The sequence below is a fragment of the Bactrocera neohumeralis genome, chromosome 3 (assembly GCF_024586455.1).
Source record: "Bactrocera neohumeralis isolate Rockhampton chromosome 3, APGP_CSIRO_Bneo_wtdbg2-racon-allhic-juicebox.fasta_v2, whole genome shotgun sequence".
NCBI lineage: Eukaryota > Metazoa > Arthropoda > Insecta > Diptera > Tephritidae > Bactrocera > Bactrocera neohumeralis.
The window spans coordinates 49,338,451-49,357,486 of record NC_065920.1 but is presented as its reverse complement, the minus strand read 5'-3'; the positions used below and the strand labels follow the sequence as shown (position 1 = coordinate 49,357,486).

The following is a 19,036-nucleotide window of genomic DNA, read 5'->3' as shown; positions in this document are numbered from 1 at the left end:
TCCGATAAAAGAGGCAGTATAAAATAGGATAAATTTGGGAACTACTTCATATTTAGGCTGTATATAAGTGAAATAATCTGTTCAAAATTTTTGAGGAACAATATAATGTTATAAATGAACAATTTAATGCCAGCATTTCTCTTTATCTGTGCAACAAAATTACCAACATAAAGTCAGACATTATAGCCGTATTTGATTCGTCACTCTGCGCGCTGTGCTTAAATTCTCCCTCTTTCTCTCTTTTCACAAAATTGAAAGCTACAAAGTTTCACAATTAAAAAACAATACATGAGAGCATATAGATATACTATTAAGGTGATTCGATTCTGGTAATCCCCTATACTTTTTATATTTACATGCTCGTTTCGACAGTCTGTAAAGTTTGGCGAGTCGAACACGCCTATTGTCTGCTTTAAATGATTCTTATTTATTAACTGGTTAAACACAATATATCCTCTACACAAGTAATACATACTTATTTATATCAAATACTTATAACCAACAAAATATATATGAAACAAGACAAAAAATTACCAAAACTGTGCGTAAGTACCATGAAATACATAGAAAAAGAATACCGAACTCTTCACATTACCAAATAATTAAAGCCAACACGCTGCAACTCTCCTAATTGCCACACTACAAATAATAACACAGATTTAGCTCAAACGCATAACTTAATCAACGCAAACAGAAAACGCATGCGCAAATGCTCATTAACAAATAGTACACTAGCCTTAAATATAACACAAAAAAAAAACAGAAAATATTTTATGCAAATTCACCGCAAAATACCAAATCACAGCTAAATATTTTGCCAACAACAACTTAATACCGAAATATAATTACACTCAGAGTTTATTAAAAAGAAACACAGACACGCAAATATTTATAAAAACACGAAAAAAAAATTTTAATTTCAATTTAATTTTCATGGAAATTTTTTTTGCAATATTTCCTAACAAAAAAAAAACAAAAATACAACTTAAAAAACAAATGAATGCACCTACCATTAAAAAAATAACTAAAATTTTTATTTCACGCTCTCCTGTACTAAAGCTTGTTTCTTTAAAACTGCAAACTAAATAAAGAATTTAAAAATGTGCAGCAAAAAATACTTTTTAACTAAATAAATTTAAATTTAAACTAAACTCAATGAATTAAAATCTTAAATTAAAAAAAAATCAACATTTCACTACTTTTAAAAACTACTGTATATAAAATTTAAATGAAAATATTTTTTTAAATAATATTGTATAAAAAAGTCAAAAGTAGTTCTTTACAAAAACAACGTTTTGATACATTTATAGAACTATAATTTTCGCATTGTACAATGTTTGAAATTTATTTTTGACTTTTTTCGAATTTAAATATAAGCATAAGTTTTTTTATGAGCATACTATTTCAAAAGGAACTCACTTAACCTTAAACTTGTATTCAAGATGGTAGAGTTGCAACTCCACATAATATGCGAACATATCATAATGTCGTTCATATTATGCCATTTATCAAAACTCAAAAGCAAGAAATTACTTCCGACCAACTGCTGCAGCCAAAACATACGATTTCCCCTCACACCCAAACAAACACCTTTTACTACCCAAATCTAGCATGAGACTTAAAGTACAATTGTTACTTTTCATACCGAAATAAACACCGTTTACTAACTAAATGCACAAATTTTACTACCCAAATCTAGCATCGGACTTAAAGTACAATTGTTACCTTGAAGTGTTTAATATAAACTGAAACTTTTTCTAGTATGGTTTTAATCTAAAATGGTTTTTGTGTTTAAGGATAGATTTGAAGCCAACTTAAAGTGCCAAATTTATGTCTCATCAACTCTTACAAGCGCCGTACATTTATATGAGGTTTATCTGATTTTTTCTATTTACTCTACTACTTTCACTTTGAATCACCAAAAGTTAAAAATGTGTGTTTGTTTTAGTTTTGATCTTAGCACAAGCCACTTACTAATATTTGAAACAAAACATACTTATTTCCAAAGTCTAGCAACAGTACTATTTCATAACATCTATCTGTAGACTTTCATTTAATCTTCACTAATCAAAGTGGCGCTTAAGATAATATTGTCGAAGATAATTAATTTTAGTCGGTAGATATAGCACCATAGCAAGCGGTTCTATAATTAAAAAGGTTGCAGTAATTCCTTTAGTCTTCTTCTTTATTGGAGTAGTTACCGCTTATGCGGTTATAGCCGAGTTTACAACAGCGCGCCAATCATTCTTCCTTCTCGCTATTTAGCACCAATTAGAGATTTCAAGTAAAATAGCCAGGTTCTTCTCCACGTATATTTGGTCTATTCTGGATAAGTAGGAGTTTAACCGCTACAGTATCCAGAACGAAGTTGCGCAAGGGTCACACGCGTTTCTTTCTGGTTTCTTCGTCTGCGATGGGTGGTGGTTTAACTCCAAGAACGCCATTCACGGGAAGGGAGTCGGTGTTGGTGTTAATGGCTCCGCTGTGAATGGCGGTCAGTCCTGTTTTGAAGTTAGTTGCGTCCGAAATCTGGTCAGTGTAATGGCTTATATCGTTGATGTAGTTCAGGAAGGACCTCTTATTGGTGCTAAGACGCGGCTTCACTTCAAGCAGATGACTGCAGGGGTGGTTTCGCGAAAGCATCCCAGCAGGAACTTCCTGGAGAGGAGTTCATTATGCTCCTTAACTGGGAGCATAGGCGTCTCACTGTGTAGGTGTTCAATGGGAGACATCAAAAGGCATCCTGTAGTGGTCCGAAGTGCAGTGTTCTGACAGGTCTGTAGTTTCCTCATCTGCGTACCACTGCATCCAGGCGACCATATGGGGGCTGCGTAATTGAGGACCGGCCGGCCGATTGCCTTGTATGTTGCCAACAACGTTTCTTTGTCTTTTCCCCATGTGCTGCCGGCTAGCGACTTGAGGATTTTGTTGCGGCTCTGTACTTTGACTGTCGAAAGTTACACCTAAAATCTTAGGATTGTTGACAGTCGGAATTTTGACGCCGTCGACTTCAATGTTAAGCTCAAGTCTATACTCCTTCGTCCAGTTGGTAAAAATGGTCGCTGTGGATTTGGTGGGGGAGAGTGTGAGATTGTTTGTTTGAGGAAACGTCGGAGAGGTAGATTCTCCGTATTGCCCTCATTTGCTTCGCTTCCTTATCCAGGCTGGAGAAAGAAGAACTAACGACGCGGATGTTGATGCCAATGATATCGATGCCATCGGCGTACGCCAGTAACTGTCCCCCTTATAGAAGATTGTACCTTTTTCACTAAGATCTGCAGCACGAAAGATTTTCTCCAGGCGTAGATGGAAAAAGTATTACGATAGGGAGGCACGGAAAGGTCCTTCCAGATCCTGGCGGAGCTTTTGGTATTGCTCAACGTCAGTTTACATAGCTGTATTAGTTTTGCGAGGATACCAAATTCAGACATAGCGGCATAAAGGTAGCTTATTTTCGTGCTATCAAAAGCAGTTTAGAAATCGACGAAGAGGTGCTGTTTGTCGATCCTCTTTGCACGGATCTTTTTCCCAATTTGACGCATGGTGAATATGTGGTTAGTCGTTGATTTTCCAGAACTAAAGCCACACTCATAAGATTCCATCAGTTTGTTGACGGTGCGCTTTAATCTTTCACACAATATCCTTTTTATGCGATGTTGTTGAGTTGGCGCAGATTATGTGGTCTCCCTTGTTGTGGATTGGGCAGAGCTTACTTAAATTCCAATCGTCGGGCATGCTTTCTTCCGAACATATTCAACAAAGAAGCTGATGCCTGCTCTTTATCAGTCCTTCGCCGCCGTATGTGAATAGCTCGGCCGGCAATCCATCGATCCCGCCGCTTTGTTGTTCTTTAGACGAGTAATTGCTGTTCGAACGAACTTCTTCATGGTCGTGTAATGAAACCTCCGCTCCATCGGCATCGATTGCTGAATCGGATTCACTCTCCTGGTGTTATGCTTTCACTGCCAGTCCTATAGAATGGTATGCAAAGTTCGCGCGGCTTTGGCATGTTGGATATATGTACTTAGTTTGGAAATTGATGCATGATCCATATGCAGAAAAAAATATTCGATTCAATCGTGAAATCTGTTATCTTGTAGAGCTATGAGACTGGAACAATGGAACTGGAGTGTTTTACAAACACTGCTATCTTTTCTTAACTGATGTTTTCAAAATATCATACGGACACACTAGTCGAAATGCCAATCTCTGGACGGTAACCAAACAGATACTGCTATATTATACGCGTTAAAGATCTTGCAAGCTTCAGTTTGGACATGTTATTTTATGTAAGAAAATTGTGACCATTGTCAAAAAAATAACTGCGCTCAACAACAATTCTTCAACTTGTTACAATGAGAGCGCGAAATTTAAAAACGATTCAGCATTCGATTGACGGTGATTAAAAAAGTGAAAACGAAGTCTTAAATGACTTTTTCAAGAAATTGTTGAGAGTGTTAGTTGGTTTCCTGTTCTAATAATAAACTAATGAATATGAGATGAATTTTTCACCTTTACCAGCCATAAAAACTTTTTGAGTGACCGAGCTGTTGAGCTTCTTTATTGAGCGCAGGAAGATGTCGTTTCCTTCAAAGGCTCTCAAAATCAATTCTAAACGAGCTCACAATAAAAATGGACTCAATTCAACTTGAAACTACCTAAAGGTTTAAAATCTAAAGAATATGTACAAAGTTTTGCAATTCCTTAGATTGCCGCTCACGCGTTTGACTATGCCACACTTGCTTAAAGCGCACAATTCGATTACTCCATAAGTCAAAGCACCAAAAATAGACAACTTCAGGTATATTTCCGTGTCGGCACAAATGGGTCAGACGCTTCGTACGCTGAATACCATTTCCGTTACCTACATATCTACACTTAAGCATGTAACCGAAGTGAAATGTTTACCCCACTTCCGCAGCTAGACAACTGACTCGATGGCAGACAACGAAATCCCTGCAGGCTGTGTCTGTGAAAAGAAATGAACTCTATCCATCACACAAGGGATATTGTAGAGGCACTGAAATGACGGCCACTCAGAGCGTCAGTTCGGTTGATGCAAACCCAAAAAAAAAAAAAACAGACAAAAAACACAGTGTTGAAAATGAAGTGCAAAATGGTGTAAATGCAAGCCAAGAGGAATGATGCAGCACATGACTTCAACGGCTGAAGGTAAAAGGTTGATAAACACACACCGGCAGACAAATAGACGTAGTCAATATCCTATGGGAATGCGTGAAAGACGAGTTGCGAAGTACTCATTTCGCAACGCGACTGGATTGGACGCACGCCATAATGGCTGAAACGCTGCAAAGCTCTGCAGACCGACGAACAAACACACGCTACAATGAATAGTTGGCTATTTAATTTATCTGCGCACAGTGGCAGGGCTCGACCGGAAGAAAAGCAAGCGGTGTGGCAAGGTGATGGCAGCTGTTGGTTTTACCCTGAAAGTCCTAAACGTCACAGCAATGGTAAAGAGAGGTGAAATATTCTTTTCAAGTTTTAGCTACGGAATGCATTTCCACGCCATGTCCGGAGCATATTGTGAGAAATTGAATTGCCTGCATTTAAGTGCTTTTGTTGAAACTGATATACGTATATAAGTGCCTCTGCTCTGGTATGCATAGTTCTATGGACTGGTAAGTGTTACGCCCTGACTAAAAGTGTCGAAACCAGTACAACACCAGAAGTCTAGTATGCCATTCAAGTTGAGTGTATGCACTGAGTTTGGTCAGCATTAAGGCAGAAAGTCGAAAGAGTACTGTTAGTCAGTGAAATCTCGGCTTACTTGAGGAGAACCTGTGACAAATTGAGAGCTTTGACTTTGAAATAATGACGTGTGTGTTTGCATTCCACAGAACCAGCTGACTTAAAGTATTAGTATTGTTTTAAGCAAAACACTTATTTTTGACAAAATTAGATTTAGTATATATACTAATTATTGGTACCATTGAGGGCGATCAACCGTTTATAGTCACCTTCCAAATTTCGATACGATTTTTGAACTACAATAGACCTCGGCATCAGCCATATTCCAAGTCAAACATTTTTTGCGACAACGTGAATCGGTCGAACGATATCTTCCTTTGACCACGTTAGCGTGTCAGCTTTTCCGATCAACCTCAGTTTATGATTACCCAAAATGATTTGAATCTTTTGATGTTTTCATCCGGAACACACTTCTTTTTACCTTCTTCGATTCTCTTAAGACTTCCATGAAATTTAACAAGCCAATTACTAATTATTACGCTGCTCAAATGCTATCTCATAGAATCGATGTGAACTTTCCAGCCTTCCTTATATCTCAGGTATTATTGCAACGAACTCCAGACATGAAAAATCATTCAAAGGTCACCAATACCGGACAACTATAGCATGTATCTTCCAAACAACTAGAACCATTAAAATCAAGCCCTTGTATGAATCTTTATTTTATTTGACAAAATATCTTCACAGAATTTGACATTGAATGCTAACCAAGACAACAGTACCATACGATCTCTGAACAAATTATTCAGAACGGAACCACGTTTTTATTTCCATCTTTCTCAATGTGAGATTTACATCTATGCACTTATGACTAATATTTCGGCAATTCTGAGGATTGCGATGCGGTGTACTCTGACCAATATCTGACGTCGGTTTTCCCTTTTAGCAGATCTGCTGAAATCTCTGCTTCGTAAAATGTTGTTGGTTATCGACATTAGGAGCTTTCTTTTTTCTTTGGTATATTGGTAAGTCCTCCTATATTGGCCATTAGTCTGGGATGGGAAATGATTTTCGCGACTGTCGTGATCCCCTCTGGTCTGATACTGTAGTTTCCTGTTAAGATAGCTCCGCACCACAGCGGAGGTTATCGGGGATTGTAAACCTTTTCTAGGTCGCCAGCAAATCTACGCAGTGCGACTTCTGCACCTTCAATGCCGCTTCTAATAGCTCTCAAACTTTATCTGCCTTGTTTAAAACCGTGCTGCCTGATGGAGAGTTCGCCAGTTTCATTGATACCCACTTCCCGTCCACGTTTAAGCAGCGTCGAGGCAGTCGTTGTAAATATTTAAAAGTACTGCCTGGTCGTTCTTCGTCGATTATTTCAAGTATTTCTGCTGTGATCCCGTCAGAGCCAGGCGAGGTTAGTTTTGAGCTTGCCAGCGGTCAGTTGCAGCTCCTCGAGAGTGAGCTGGGAGATTTCCCAAAATCTTATAGTTTTTTCTGATTCACTGACTCTTTTTTCGTATATAGAAGGGAGTGCGCTTACGATGTAATCCATTGTAACATTTAAGGCAGGCGGCTTTATTAGAGCTCCGAGTATGTCGAAAAGAAAATGGTTCGGCTGTCTACAGCTACTCGACGTCGAACCTTCCTTGTGTTTGTTGACATGTGTTTTTCGCTGCTCAGAGGAGGGTGCGTAACTTAACTGCAACAAGATTGTGGTTCGAGTCCATGATAGGACCTCCGAGGGTACGCACGTCTAAAATACTTCTTTTCGATTCGGGGAATGCCAGGTAGCCTTGTTGATTTTCCTATGCTGGAATCTAGTACTACAGCTAACCATATTTCGGGCCCCGGCGAAGTCTCAACCCATTTGGGTATGTTTCGTCACAGAGGCTGAATTTACTGATCGTTCTGCTATTTTCCCACTCTTGGGTTAAAGTCGCAAAACACGGGGGCAGCTCTTAGAGGTGAGCTCATAGAAGGCATCTTTGATCACATCGTCCTTCTCTTCCGTCGGGGCGTGGGCGCAAATCAGCGATATGTTGAAGAACTCCGCTTTGATGCGGATTGTGGCTTAACGTTCATCCACCGGGGTGAATACGAAGGAATCTCTCTCCCACCACGAATTCCACACCGAATGTGCCCTCTTTTTTTATAACCACTGTAGAAAATGCCATAAGGACCGACTCGTCTCAGTCCTTGTCCCATCCATCACACTTCTTGGATGGCGGTGATGTCAGAATTTAGTTTTACGAGGACATTAACCAGCTGGCAGCGGCATCTTCCTTCCCTTAAATCGTTATCCTTAATGCGTTTGCCATGGTCGTCATCAAAAGGGGGATTTCTCTTCCAATACTACTGTTTCGTTTTTATTGAGGGCGTTTTTTACGTGGCGGCTCCCAAATCCAGCTCACAGCCCTGGGGAGGGATGGTTCGCCTTCTCACTTTAACTCGCCTTCAAACGGATGTTCTTTGACTCCCAAGATGATACTTGATCTATGACCAGAAGTCGTGAACTGCTGAATGGCACTCAGAGAACTTTCCTCACTTGCGTGAACATGACTCCATCCTCTTGGAATGAGCTTTGAGAACTTGAAGAGTTTGACGTGTAGTAATACACTACAAAACAATCTATTTGCTATTTAAAAAGCTTCGGTCCGGTTTACGTATAAACTAAGTATTTGTAAAGATAAAAGTTTCTAAAGTAGTCTTAACTGATGTAGTCTTCACTAACAACCAAGCCAATTGAATCTTCTCTTTTTAAAACAACTTTCATAGTCACAAATCTAGGAGCGAATAGAATTTAAAAACAGTCTTTCGCACCAAATATCAATGTAACAAAGAAAAAATATTGATAAAAGTAAAAAAAAATTATTAAGAAAAAGGTAGCAAGACTTGTAAATGGCGCCGTAACTTGTACTTGAAGTTTTTTTTCTTAATAAAATAGGATCACTTGAAACTTTGTATGTCCAAGCAAATCGCCTTAATACAAATAAGATTATTTCTGCTATCATTTACACCAGCAAACTGCCAGAGTGCAGTCACATTCACATACACACACCCTACGACTCTGCACTCGACTTCCTCTGACCAGATATCCTTTCACATCACATCATACCGCCAAAGCATCCCATGCCATTTTCCTGCGCCGCAGTCAAGTTGGTAGGAAGTAATGCGTCGAAAGCCTTTTAAAAGTTAGAAAAAGTTCATTTCGACGTGTTGTTAAGATTTTCAACGCATCGCGCAGTAAGCGGAAACCCAATGAATTTTCAACACCTCACTGTTGCTGGAATGACTTTTGTTGAAGTTTAGCAAATTATATTCAATTTGTAAGTAATTTTACATTTCTAAGGTTGGCAAAATAGGCATTGCGAAGTGCTATGGATTTTATTGGAACTGTATACTTGAGTCGAATTAGTTAAGCAGCAGTGGCTTCATCATAAGATGTTTTCCTTATTTTAACTTTATGATTGAATAAGAACTGGATATCAAAGCAATTTCTCGATCTGAAAAGGAAGTTTTTATAATCTAAACCTAACTATCTCTTAACTTACGTTGGTCTAATCAGTAATCCGAAAAAATAATGAAACGTTAGCAAATTATACAAATTCAAACCCCAAGTGCCCAATAAGAGCCTACCGGCTTCGAAAGCCAACTCCTTAAGCTGAGTTCCCAAAATTGGCAACGAATTCATGGTATCTACAAAATTTCAGCGTGAGCTTAGGAAATCCCAAAAACCTATCAAACGTATACCGCCTTTAAAAACTAAAAACTTTGTTCCAAAACTTGTCGACAGATTCATAGTTGCGAAAAGCATAGCCCACTAGAAGCTCAGAAAGCTGCAAAAATACTTTGGACTTAACAAGAAAATAGTCAAGCACCTTTGAGTACTTTAAGCATACTTAACACGTTACCTTTGGGCATCCCATGGAATTTTCATAAGGTTCTGCTGAAACTTTATATATGGATCTGCCATACCTCAAAACAATGCTACTCTGATTTTGGTTCTGATCGCACTAGAACAAATAAAGCTACAGTCTTGGCGGTATCCATAACTTTCAGTATTTTCCCTCTCTTAAAGAAGTTTACTCATGTCTATCTTAAAACTTCCTGTGGGAATGAAAGGAATAAAAATAACGCCCAAGCAGATTTTCGATAAGTTCAAGATGCTTTGTTGAGATACAACTATACCAGTTTTTGCCTCCACAAATGATCACAAAGCCTCACCTACTTCAAAATTTTCTTTAAATACGCCTCTCATCTTCTTACGTTCCAATTCCCATAAAGCTCAAGTATAACGAAGTCTAACTATCACCTTCCACAAACAGGTTTTGATCTCACGAGCTTCTTAAACTACACTTCTCTGTTTACCAGCAGTATAACGAGAGAGAGAATACTCTATTGGACTGACTATCTTTGCAACCTATTGAATTTTAATACAAATCTTCATTATCGCCTTCAAAATAGGCCCCTAATCTAATACAAGCATGTCAAAGTTGAATCCAGTTTTCCATACACTTGTTTTAAGCCTCCACTGGCATAACCATCAAGGAATTTTACTATTTCTTTTCAGTTTGGAAGCCATTCGCTTGATTTTTAGACAATTTTATCGACATATACATAAACCGACGTCTCGTCACCAATAATAACGCGTTTGACAAATGTCTTATGCTCAACTAATTGTTAAGGAGTCAGTAGGGTAATCTGGCCTGTTTTTTTGACATTTTTTTTCATAGAAATTTTTACTCTACAATAGAAATTTTTTTACATATCATGGGGTATATCGTGGAATGTATAAACAATTTTTTTTCGGAAATTTTTGATGACATCTATCGGAGAAATGGCTGAGTGAATTAGGTACGTTTTTTCACTGGCGGACACTATTTCTCATGTTTGGATCATCTGAAACACAAAAACCCAATTTATTCTTAAAAAGTACGTGAATGGTTATCGTTGCTACTAGAATCATGAAAAAATTTTGATAAATAAAAAAGTAATTAACGTTTTCTGTTTTAATTTTTCCCGATGTTTTTTTACATAAATTTTGTCATAACATTGTCAGTAAATTATAAAAAAAAAACCTAGTAGGGACGATAGCCAGACGTTTTGTGAACATTAAAAAAATTAAGCAAATCGGTTAAGTACATAGTTCGACCGAAATCATGTCCGCCAGTTTTGCAAAAGATTCAGGTCTTTTAGTTCGAATCTAGAGTTATCATGCTTTATACCCAAAACATTAACCACAATTTGTTGAGGCGACCGCTAAGATATGCTGAGATCCTCTTCTATCTGTCTGATGCCAACAAGACGATTTTCAAGCACTGATTGTTTAACTTTTTCCATTTTATCGCCTTTTACACAGCAGCCAAGTTTTGTTGACTTCACAACCTTCACTAAATGCTTTGTGCCACTCAAATACATAAATTTGGGAGAAAGTATACTCCTCAAAATACTTCTACAATATAATCAACGACTCTTTAGACGTGGTTTCATGGGAAATCTCAAACAAATTCATTGTTCAATTTTCTTTCCGTGGCAAAAGTCGCCAGACAAACTTTTAGCATAAATAAACGGTTGCTAAACTCACACTTATTAACATATGCAGATCAAACTTTACACGGAAATAAAAAAGATTCGAGCAATTTTAAAACACAGTGTAGATCAAATTTGATCAGTTGGTCTAACCGGAAATTTGTTTAATGATATCGTTATAGATTTTCTGTAAGGTTGTAAAGATTTTTTAAAGTTCTAATGAAGTTCTCCGGTCCGTTATATGCAAATTAAATTTCGCTATCCCGAGCACAAAACTTATTTACTTATGGCTCTCTTTTCCTAAAGTTCTCTCTGGTATTTCAATACTCACATCGCGCAAAACACACACTGGCATTTAGTGCTACTGAATCTACAGAGAAACTAATAAACACCGTTAGCGTTATTACAATTGATAAAAAAAAGTACCGTTGGATATTAGCTATGGTACAATTAGCTCTCTCCAAATAAAATCCGGTCAGAATAGACATTCAAGGTAACATAAATCTGGAAGAAGTTCAAATTTAGTGTATACGCGCCAGTCGATTCTTCTTTTCGCTACGTGGCGCCAATTGGATATTCCAAGCGGAGCCAGGTCCTTCTCCACCTGGTCCTTCCAACTGTGTGGAGGTCTTCCTCTTCCTCTGCTTCCCCCGGCGGGTACTGCGTCGAATACTTTCAGAGCTGGAGTGTTTTCGTCCATTCGGACAACATGACCTAGCCAGCGTAGCCGCTGTCTTTTAATTCGCTGAACTATGATAATGTCGTCGTATATCTCGTACATCTGATCGTTCCATCGAATGCGGTATTGGCCGTGGCCAACGCGCAAAAGACCATAAATCTTTCGCAGAACTTTTCTCTCGAAAACTCGCAACGTCGACTCATCAGTTGTTGTCATCGTCCAGGACTCTGCACCATAAAGCAGTACGGGAATTATGAGTGACTTATAGAGTTTGGTTTTTGTTCGTCGAGAGAGGACTTTGCTTCTCAATTGCCTACTCAGTCCGAAGTAGCACCTGTTGGCAAGAGTTATCCTGCGTTGGATTTCCATATACATACATATACTACTAAAAACAAAAAATAGTAAGACTTTGTTCATAATTTTAAAATTCTTAATTTGTTCTTTAAAACCTATATCGTAGCCCTCAATGTAATCCACCTTGGTCCCAATACAGTTCCTTTTTGACAGTTTGGCCGGTCGGAAGGAATTCGGAGTGCACCAAACCTCGAGAATCGAATAAAACTTTCAACATAATTGATATTTGACATGCTTTGCCGTGGTTTTTCGGCTTCAGCTCACCTTTGCCACAATATTCGGCATATTAGTAATATGTTTCCGAGTCGTACACATAGATCCAGACCATTGTCTGTAATATTACATTTCTTGACATGCTGGTAGTCGGAAAGCATTGAAGAAGTTGAGTGATTTTGGAGCCAATCGTGCATTCACTTTCTTTTGGTTCAAATCATCCTTCAAAATGGTTTTCACTGATCATTCCGTAATTCCAACGTTGCCAGTAAGATCTCTGACTATTAATCGTTGATTCTCGAGCACAAAATCCTTGATTTTGTTGATGTTGATGGCCGTCCTGGACGTGGTTCGTCGATAACGTGTTCTCGACCCTCTTTGAATAATTTTTGCCAACCAAAAACACTTGCTCGTGACAAACAATTATCACCGAAGACCTTTTCCAACATTCTAAATATTTTGGAGACAGAAATTTCATTCCGCACACAAATATTAATGGAACGTCTTTATTGAATTATTTCACTCATCGTAAAAATCGCCGAACGCACTTTATGTACTTCAGAAAGGCAAGGGTATACCAAAAATAAAAAGATGCCCAACTAATTTCTCATTGGAAGTGAGAGAGCAATTGCTAAACGTCAAAACCTCCTGAGCTCTTTAAATCGGCAGCGTCACGAGCTGAGTAGATTTTTATATGTCCATCTTACCGATCTGTAATTTTGTACAAGAAGCTACCGTACAAACTGACCAATCAAACTCAAGTCCTGGTAGTAAAACTCTTCAAGTTGACAAGGTGTCTTTACGAAATTCGGCACAGATGATTACGATTACGATTGTTACAATCTCCGTATATATTGTTAAAATCGGACGACTATAGCATATAGGTGTCAAATAAACTGACTGATCGAACTCAAGTCCTTTTATGGAAAACTTTTATATTTGAGAAGATATTTTCATGAAATTTGGTAGAAAATGTTTTTTTTTTTTATTTGAACAAAACGTTCAGTGCGGAACACTATAGCTTTCATACAAACTGTCTAATCAAAGTCAAGATAAAGTTCTCTTTATGCGCTTTATTACTGTAAAACAAAACAACTGTGATGGGCGCAGCCGAAGTTAACGTGTTTCAATGTTATATTTTAAAGCAATTTGAAAATTTTTCCAACGCTTCGAAATGATTAAAACAGACATAATTTGGCAATGAAAATAAAATCGTTTTTCAAACTTTCAAAAGGCTTTCTGGAATCATTTGTTGTCATTAATATTGCATCTAATTGGTTATTTTTGTATGGAAAACATTTGAGAACCAAACATTCACATATAGTACATAAGTAATACATACATACATCCACACATTCTCACCACTCATTAAAGCCGAATGTCAAACATTTGTTGCCATACTGCGGCAGCAGCGTTTGTATTTAAAGACAATTTTTGCAAATAATGAAAATAAATGATTTTTTTTTTAAATTATAAACGAAAAATCAATACACTTAAACAAAAAATATATCGATAATATGAAAAAAACATATATAACAACATGTTTACACTTCTACAATGTCAGTGGAGTACGAATAAACGCATAACACGAACAAAAACGGCACACGATAACACAACAAAAATTAAGTAAACAACAAAACAAAACAAAGTTTGATATGAAAATCAGTGAAAAGCAAATGTTGCGCAAATTCAAATAATATTTATGCAAAAGCAAATATTATTTATGAAAAAAGTGAAAAGCAAAAAAAAATGAAAAATTGAAAACCAAGCTTTGCGCCACAATTTAACATAACATAACTTGATATTTTTTTAAATTACTTACTACTTAATACTACTTACTACTCGTATACTTTATTGTTTGTTCAAAATATTTTTCTTCTTCTTTTTTTGTCTACAATATCTTTGTTTTTTCTGTTACAGGAGTTACAATTCTTCTATCGCTCACAGTGTTTCTCAACCTTGTAGCTGAGACATTGCCCCAAGTATCTGATGCAATCCCCTTGTTAGGTAGCGATTGCATTTAAAAATGCAAATTTTTTCACATTTTTTATCGTAAATAGTTAACAAATATAAAAATATTTAAAAAAATATAAAACAAAAACAAAACGTATTACAAAAATTTATTTACTTATACAAGTAATTAAATAAAAAAAAAACAATTACCAAAACAATTTCAAATACATTTTCCAATTACCGCAAATTATAACTTATTGTTATTGTTGTTGTTATTACCTTATATTACTAAACTTAAACCAGTAACGAAAACAAAAACAACCCAACAAAATAACTAAATGGCATTTCAATTATCTAAATAATCAAAAAATACGATTTGTGCCAAAATAATTTCAATGTTCGTTCGTTTTTGTCTACTAAACATACTCGTACTATCGCTACTATCCACCACTCTACTACTACTATTACTACTACTATCGCTGCTACTATTTTTTTTTTTACAACTATGTACTATCAACTGCTAAATTATTACGACTAATCATTGTCAGCTTAAACAAAATTAATTAAAAAACATTAAACTGTGTTTAGCTTCAAGTAATAAACCAAAAAAAAAATAGTAATAAAAAATTAAAATTAAATGTAAATGTTTTGTTTTAAAACATTTTCTTTTAGCTGCGGTTATTTGTTGCGTTTGCTTTTTTTAAATACTGCCAACCAAAATATAGGAGCTTTCGTAAAAGTTGCAAGAGCTTTAGTCCCTCAATATACTGCTGACCCTAATTAATCTATTAATCTTGAGCCCACAGGCAGAAATATAATATTTAATATTAAAAAAAAATTAAAAATGTTTACATATTCTTTCGAGATACTCATATCATTTCACCCTGTAGCCTCCCAAATATAAATCATTTCGTAAAAAACACAAAAAATTCCGTTTCACCCTGTAGTCTCTCAAACATAAATAACTTCGTATAACAATACGGAAAAAATATTCTTACGTAATATACCACCTCAAATAAAATAATAGGGTTGCCATGTATGTCGAAATAAGCCTAAATAATGTATGTACAAATAAATTTAGAAGGTTACCAACTTTATTTGAATGAACGAAAACTTCCAACCAACCTATCAACCTATGCACAAAAAACTTCAAACTTGTATTTATATACAAACTGAAAAACCCAAAATCCCTCGTGCACAGTTCTGATACATGTATGTTATTTATACCCCTAACCTATAAAAAATTTATTTATTATGTTACATAAAAAAAAAAAAAAAAAACAAATGTGTTTTTTAAGGCTTTTAAAAGCTGTCACAGATGCCAAACATGTCCTTTGCACTATCAAAAATGTTCAAAATGATTGCAAATGTCTTGCAAGAAACCCACTCCATTAGTACCAAAAAGTTCCAACTTCTCAACAGCTAAACTAAAATAACCCTCCTATAAGCAGACTCAACAAATATATAGATATCAAATCACCCAAATATTTTGTAACAGGCACATAAATTTTTAACCCAGTTCTATAACTCATATTTAAACGCCCATTTACTTTAAATGCTATCGTTATCTATTTTTCTGTTAACCCTCCAAAGCGAAATAACCATTTAAGAAGAGTTACATAGTATTTTCAAAAACTTTCATGCTTCAATAATAAAAATCTCAAATCAAAGTTGTGGAATTAAGAGCTTTCACGTGCAAAAAATTATATTAGAATGCGCATAAGAAAGATTAACAGTTGTTTAAAGCTTACACTTAAAAGTTATAACTAAAGAGCTTTCATTGCTTCAAGCAGCTTTTTAATTGCTTAATACTTACTATATATTAAACGTTTTTAAATTGAGCATTTTTAGGAACAAAAACAGAAACAAGATTTATTGAAACTTCATTACTGTCGTTTACCTCACATTACGGTAAAATTAAAAAAAAAAAAATTGTAGAACTTTCATAGTATTTTTGGTGTCAGAATTAATTTGAATTAGAAAATAAATCATCTTCACTTCAGAGCTTTCATTATTAGTTGGACTTTGAAGAGCTTTCGTAAATTTTTTGGTATCAGTTTTGGTTTTATTTAAAACTCAGAAATAATTTTAATTACAACATAAATCATTTTTCCTTCAGAGCTTACATTATTAGGTGGATTTTGAGGAGCTTTCACTTAAGAGCTTCCATTGTTACTTTGCAATTAAAATTTGTTTAATATATTCGAAAATTATAAAAAATATGGTGATTGCTTAAGAAGAATTTTCAATTCAAAAAGTTAGAAAAAGCTCGAAATTATGTCAAAAAAAGATCCCAATTTTCGTATACACTTTTAATGCATTTTAAATCCTGCCATAAAAGCATTTTTAGAGTTTAGAAGTCTAATACAAGGTGCGCATACACTTGCTTCTAAAAAATAGTACCTTAAAGTTCCCTACTTAACCGCGCCATATAATATCTAACGAAGATAACCTTTCACTTTATTAAATTTTAAAGCTTTTCCTAACTCCAAAAAACTCGGCCCGTCTGTAAAATATTAAAATTTAAAATATTAAAATTTTAATATAAGTAAATCACAAATTTATCAAAGACCCGGTCAATCTGTGAATATTAAAATTTATATTTTGGTTTAATAACTCTACTATATAACAGTAATATTGTTTAGCGCGTAGGATATGTTCAAATTTAATAATATCTATAATGTAATGTAATTTCTGAAAACCTCCAAACCACAACTTTGCATTTTCCAAACAACAAAAACTTCATTAAAAACCGAATTCCAAAAATTCTACAAAATTTCTTTTCTACATACATCTTCAAGTTTCCCCGTATTACAAAAGATACTTATGAGACAGATTTCAAATACAAGTTAACTTGGGAATCACCTTGTGAACTTAAACAGCTAACTCTTAATTTATTTCCTATAAGTATGTACATATATTATATATATTGACTACTTAGTAATAATTTCCAACTAAAAACTTTCATTCACTAACATTCCGATTTAGCTCTTTTAATACTCAAGTAGTTTCGCTGTTTGTTTAGCTTTTTCATTTTTTTCAACTTCAAGTCTATCTACTTTAGAGCCTGCTCTTGCTCACTCGACTATATGTTTAATTTGTAAAACTATTTCTCTTCAACTGTCTCCAACACTACTTCCCATTATCTACCTGTTTATTCTATATCTATCTCTGTGCTCTATGTCTATCTCTCTAAACTATCTCTATCTTCTATTTGCTCTTTCTGTGCCTGAAACCAATTCTATGTCTCTGCTGCTATCCTTCTTTCGCACGCCTATTTCATTTCTAGCACAATGCACTTTTACTCAAATTTCCAATTACTCATTTGCTCTTACTAACCACTCAATATTCCGCTCACATTTTGTAACCAATCATATTGCTTCTTTATATCGTTCATATGTCATGTCATTTGTATCGTTCACATTGTGTGTCTATTTATTTTTTTCAACAATTTATTAATATAAATTAACAAATATTTTACATTTACTTTAATCATAAATATATCTATATATTATTCGATTTTGCCAATAACTAATAATTCATATTCACTATCGTTTTTAAGTCGCTAAAGCCTGACCCTTTTATGGAATGATATTTTTTGATAGCGAACCTTTTTTGAAAGCATTCTTTGTTATTAAAATATAATTTAAACTGAGAAAATGATTTTAAGTATGTTTAAATAAGTAATAGAAATATTTTCAGCATTTATCAGAAAGTCAATACTAATTTCAAGCAATTTAAAAAAAAAATATCATTTCATTATCAGAAAAGTATTAATAAAAGTAATTAACAATTTTTTTATAAACTTGCACTATTGGGTTTTTTAACTGGGTCTTTGTAATATATGTATATTAGTAATTGTATCTTCAATGTCTTTTATATAAATATATACTATTCATATTATGCTAAAATAAGTGTTTTTTAATAAAATGAATCTTAAAATTATTTTTTAAATATTTACTAATTTAATAACTCACTTTTTTATGAAACTATAGTCAGTAAAACTTTTGTCGGCATTTCAAATGAAATTATTATACACTATATATATGTAGTATATTACATATAATATTATTTAATTGTCGACTTTAAAAAATATGTGTTTCTTAAAATATTTTAGCAAACTTATTATTTTCTTAACGCTAAGGTGCAGTAATTATTAAAATGTTGCGATTACTTCCAAGTTTAAATAAATATTTTTGCAAAGCTGATACAAAATTTATTGATAAAGTTCAACACAAAAAGGTTCATATCAAAAATATCATTAATTTCTAATATTAATATAATAAGAATTCAACACTCTAAAAACACAAGCATTTAACCTTTTTTAATTTCTTATATCTTTCGTGTTCTCTTATTGGTATCATAATTCACTCAATACTCTGCAGTGTAAAAAGAGCAATTCCGCCTTCCTATTGGTCAGCAGTTTCTCACACACATTTATAATTGAGAGAATAATGCATGGAGACGCACGTGTTTCTCAAATGCAAATAAACACATTCTCAACGCTTAAATAACCGTTGATTAATTCATATACATATTTAGCAGAAGCAATTCGAAAATATCGCAAATATTACTCCATTTCATTTACAA

At 34.8% G+C, this 19,036-nt stretch overlaps 1 protein-coding gene across 4 annotated transcripts in view; it reads left to right on the top strand.

Moving 5' to 3' along the window:
* Nucleotides 1-19,036, top strand: part of LOC126753932 (neuronal acetylcholine receptor subunit alpha-7) — a 625,617-nt gene that overhangs the window by 579,112 nt on the left and 27,469 nt on the right. For 3 of the 4 annotated variants that reach the window (XM_050465711.1, XM_050465712.1, XM_050465713.1), the window contains one exon: nucleotides 14,414-14,500. The exons of the other annotated variant lie outside the window; for it this stretch is intronic. In XM_050465711.1, coding sequence (XP_050321668.1) covers nucleotides 14,414-14,500 — 87 coding nt within the window. The remainder of the gene's footprint in view (nucleotides 1-14,413; nucleotides 14,501-19,036) is intronic. 4 annotated transcript variants of the gene reach the window in all.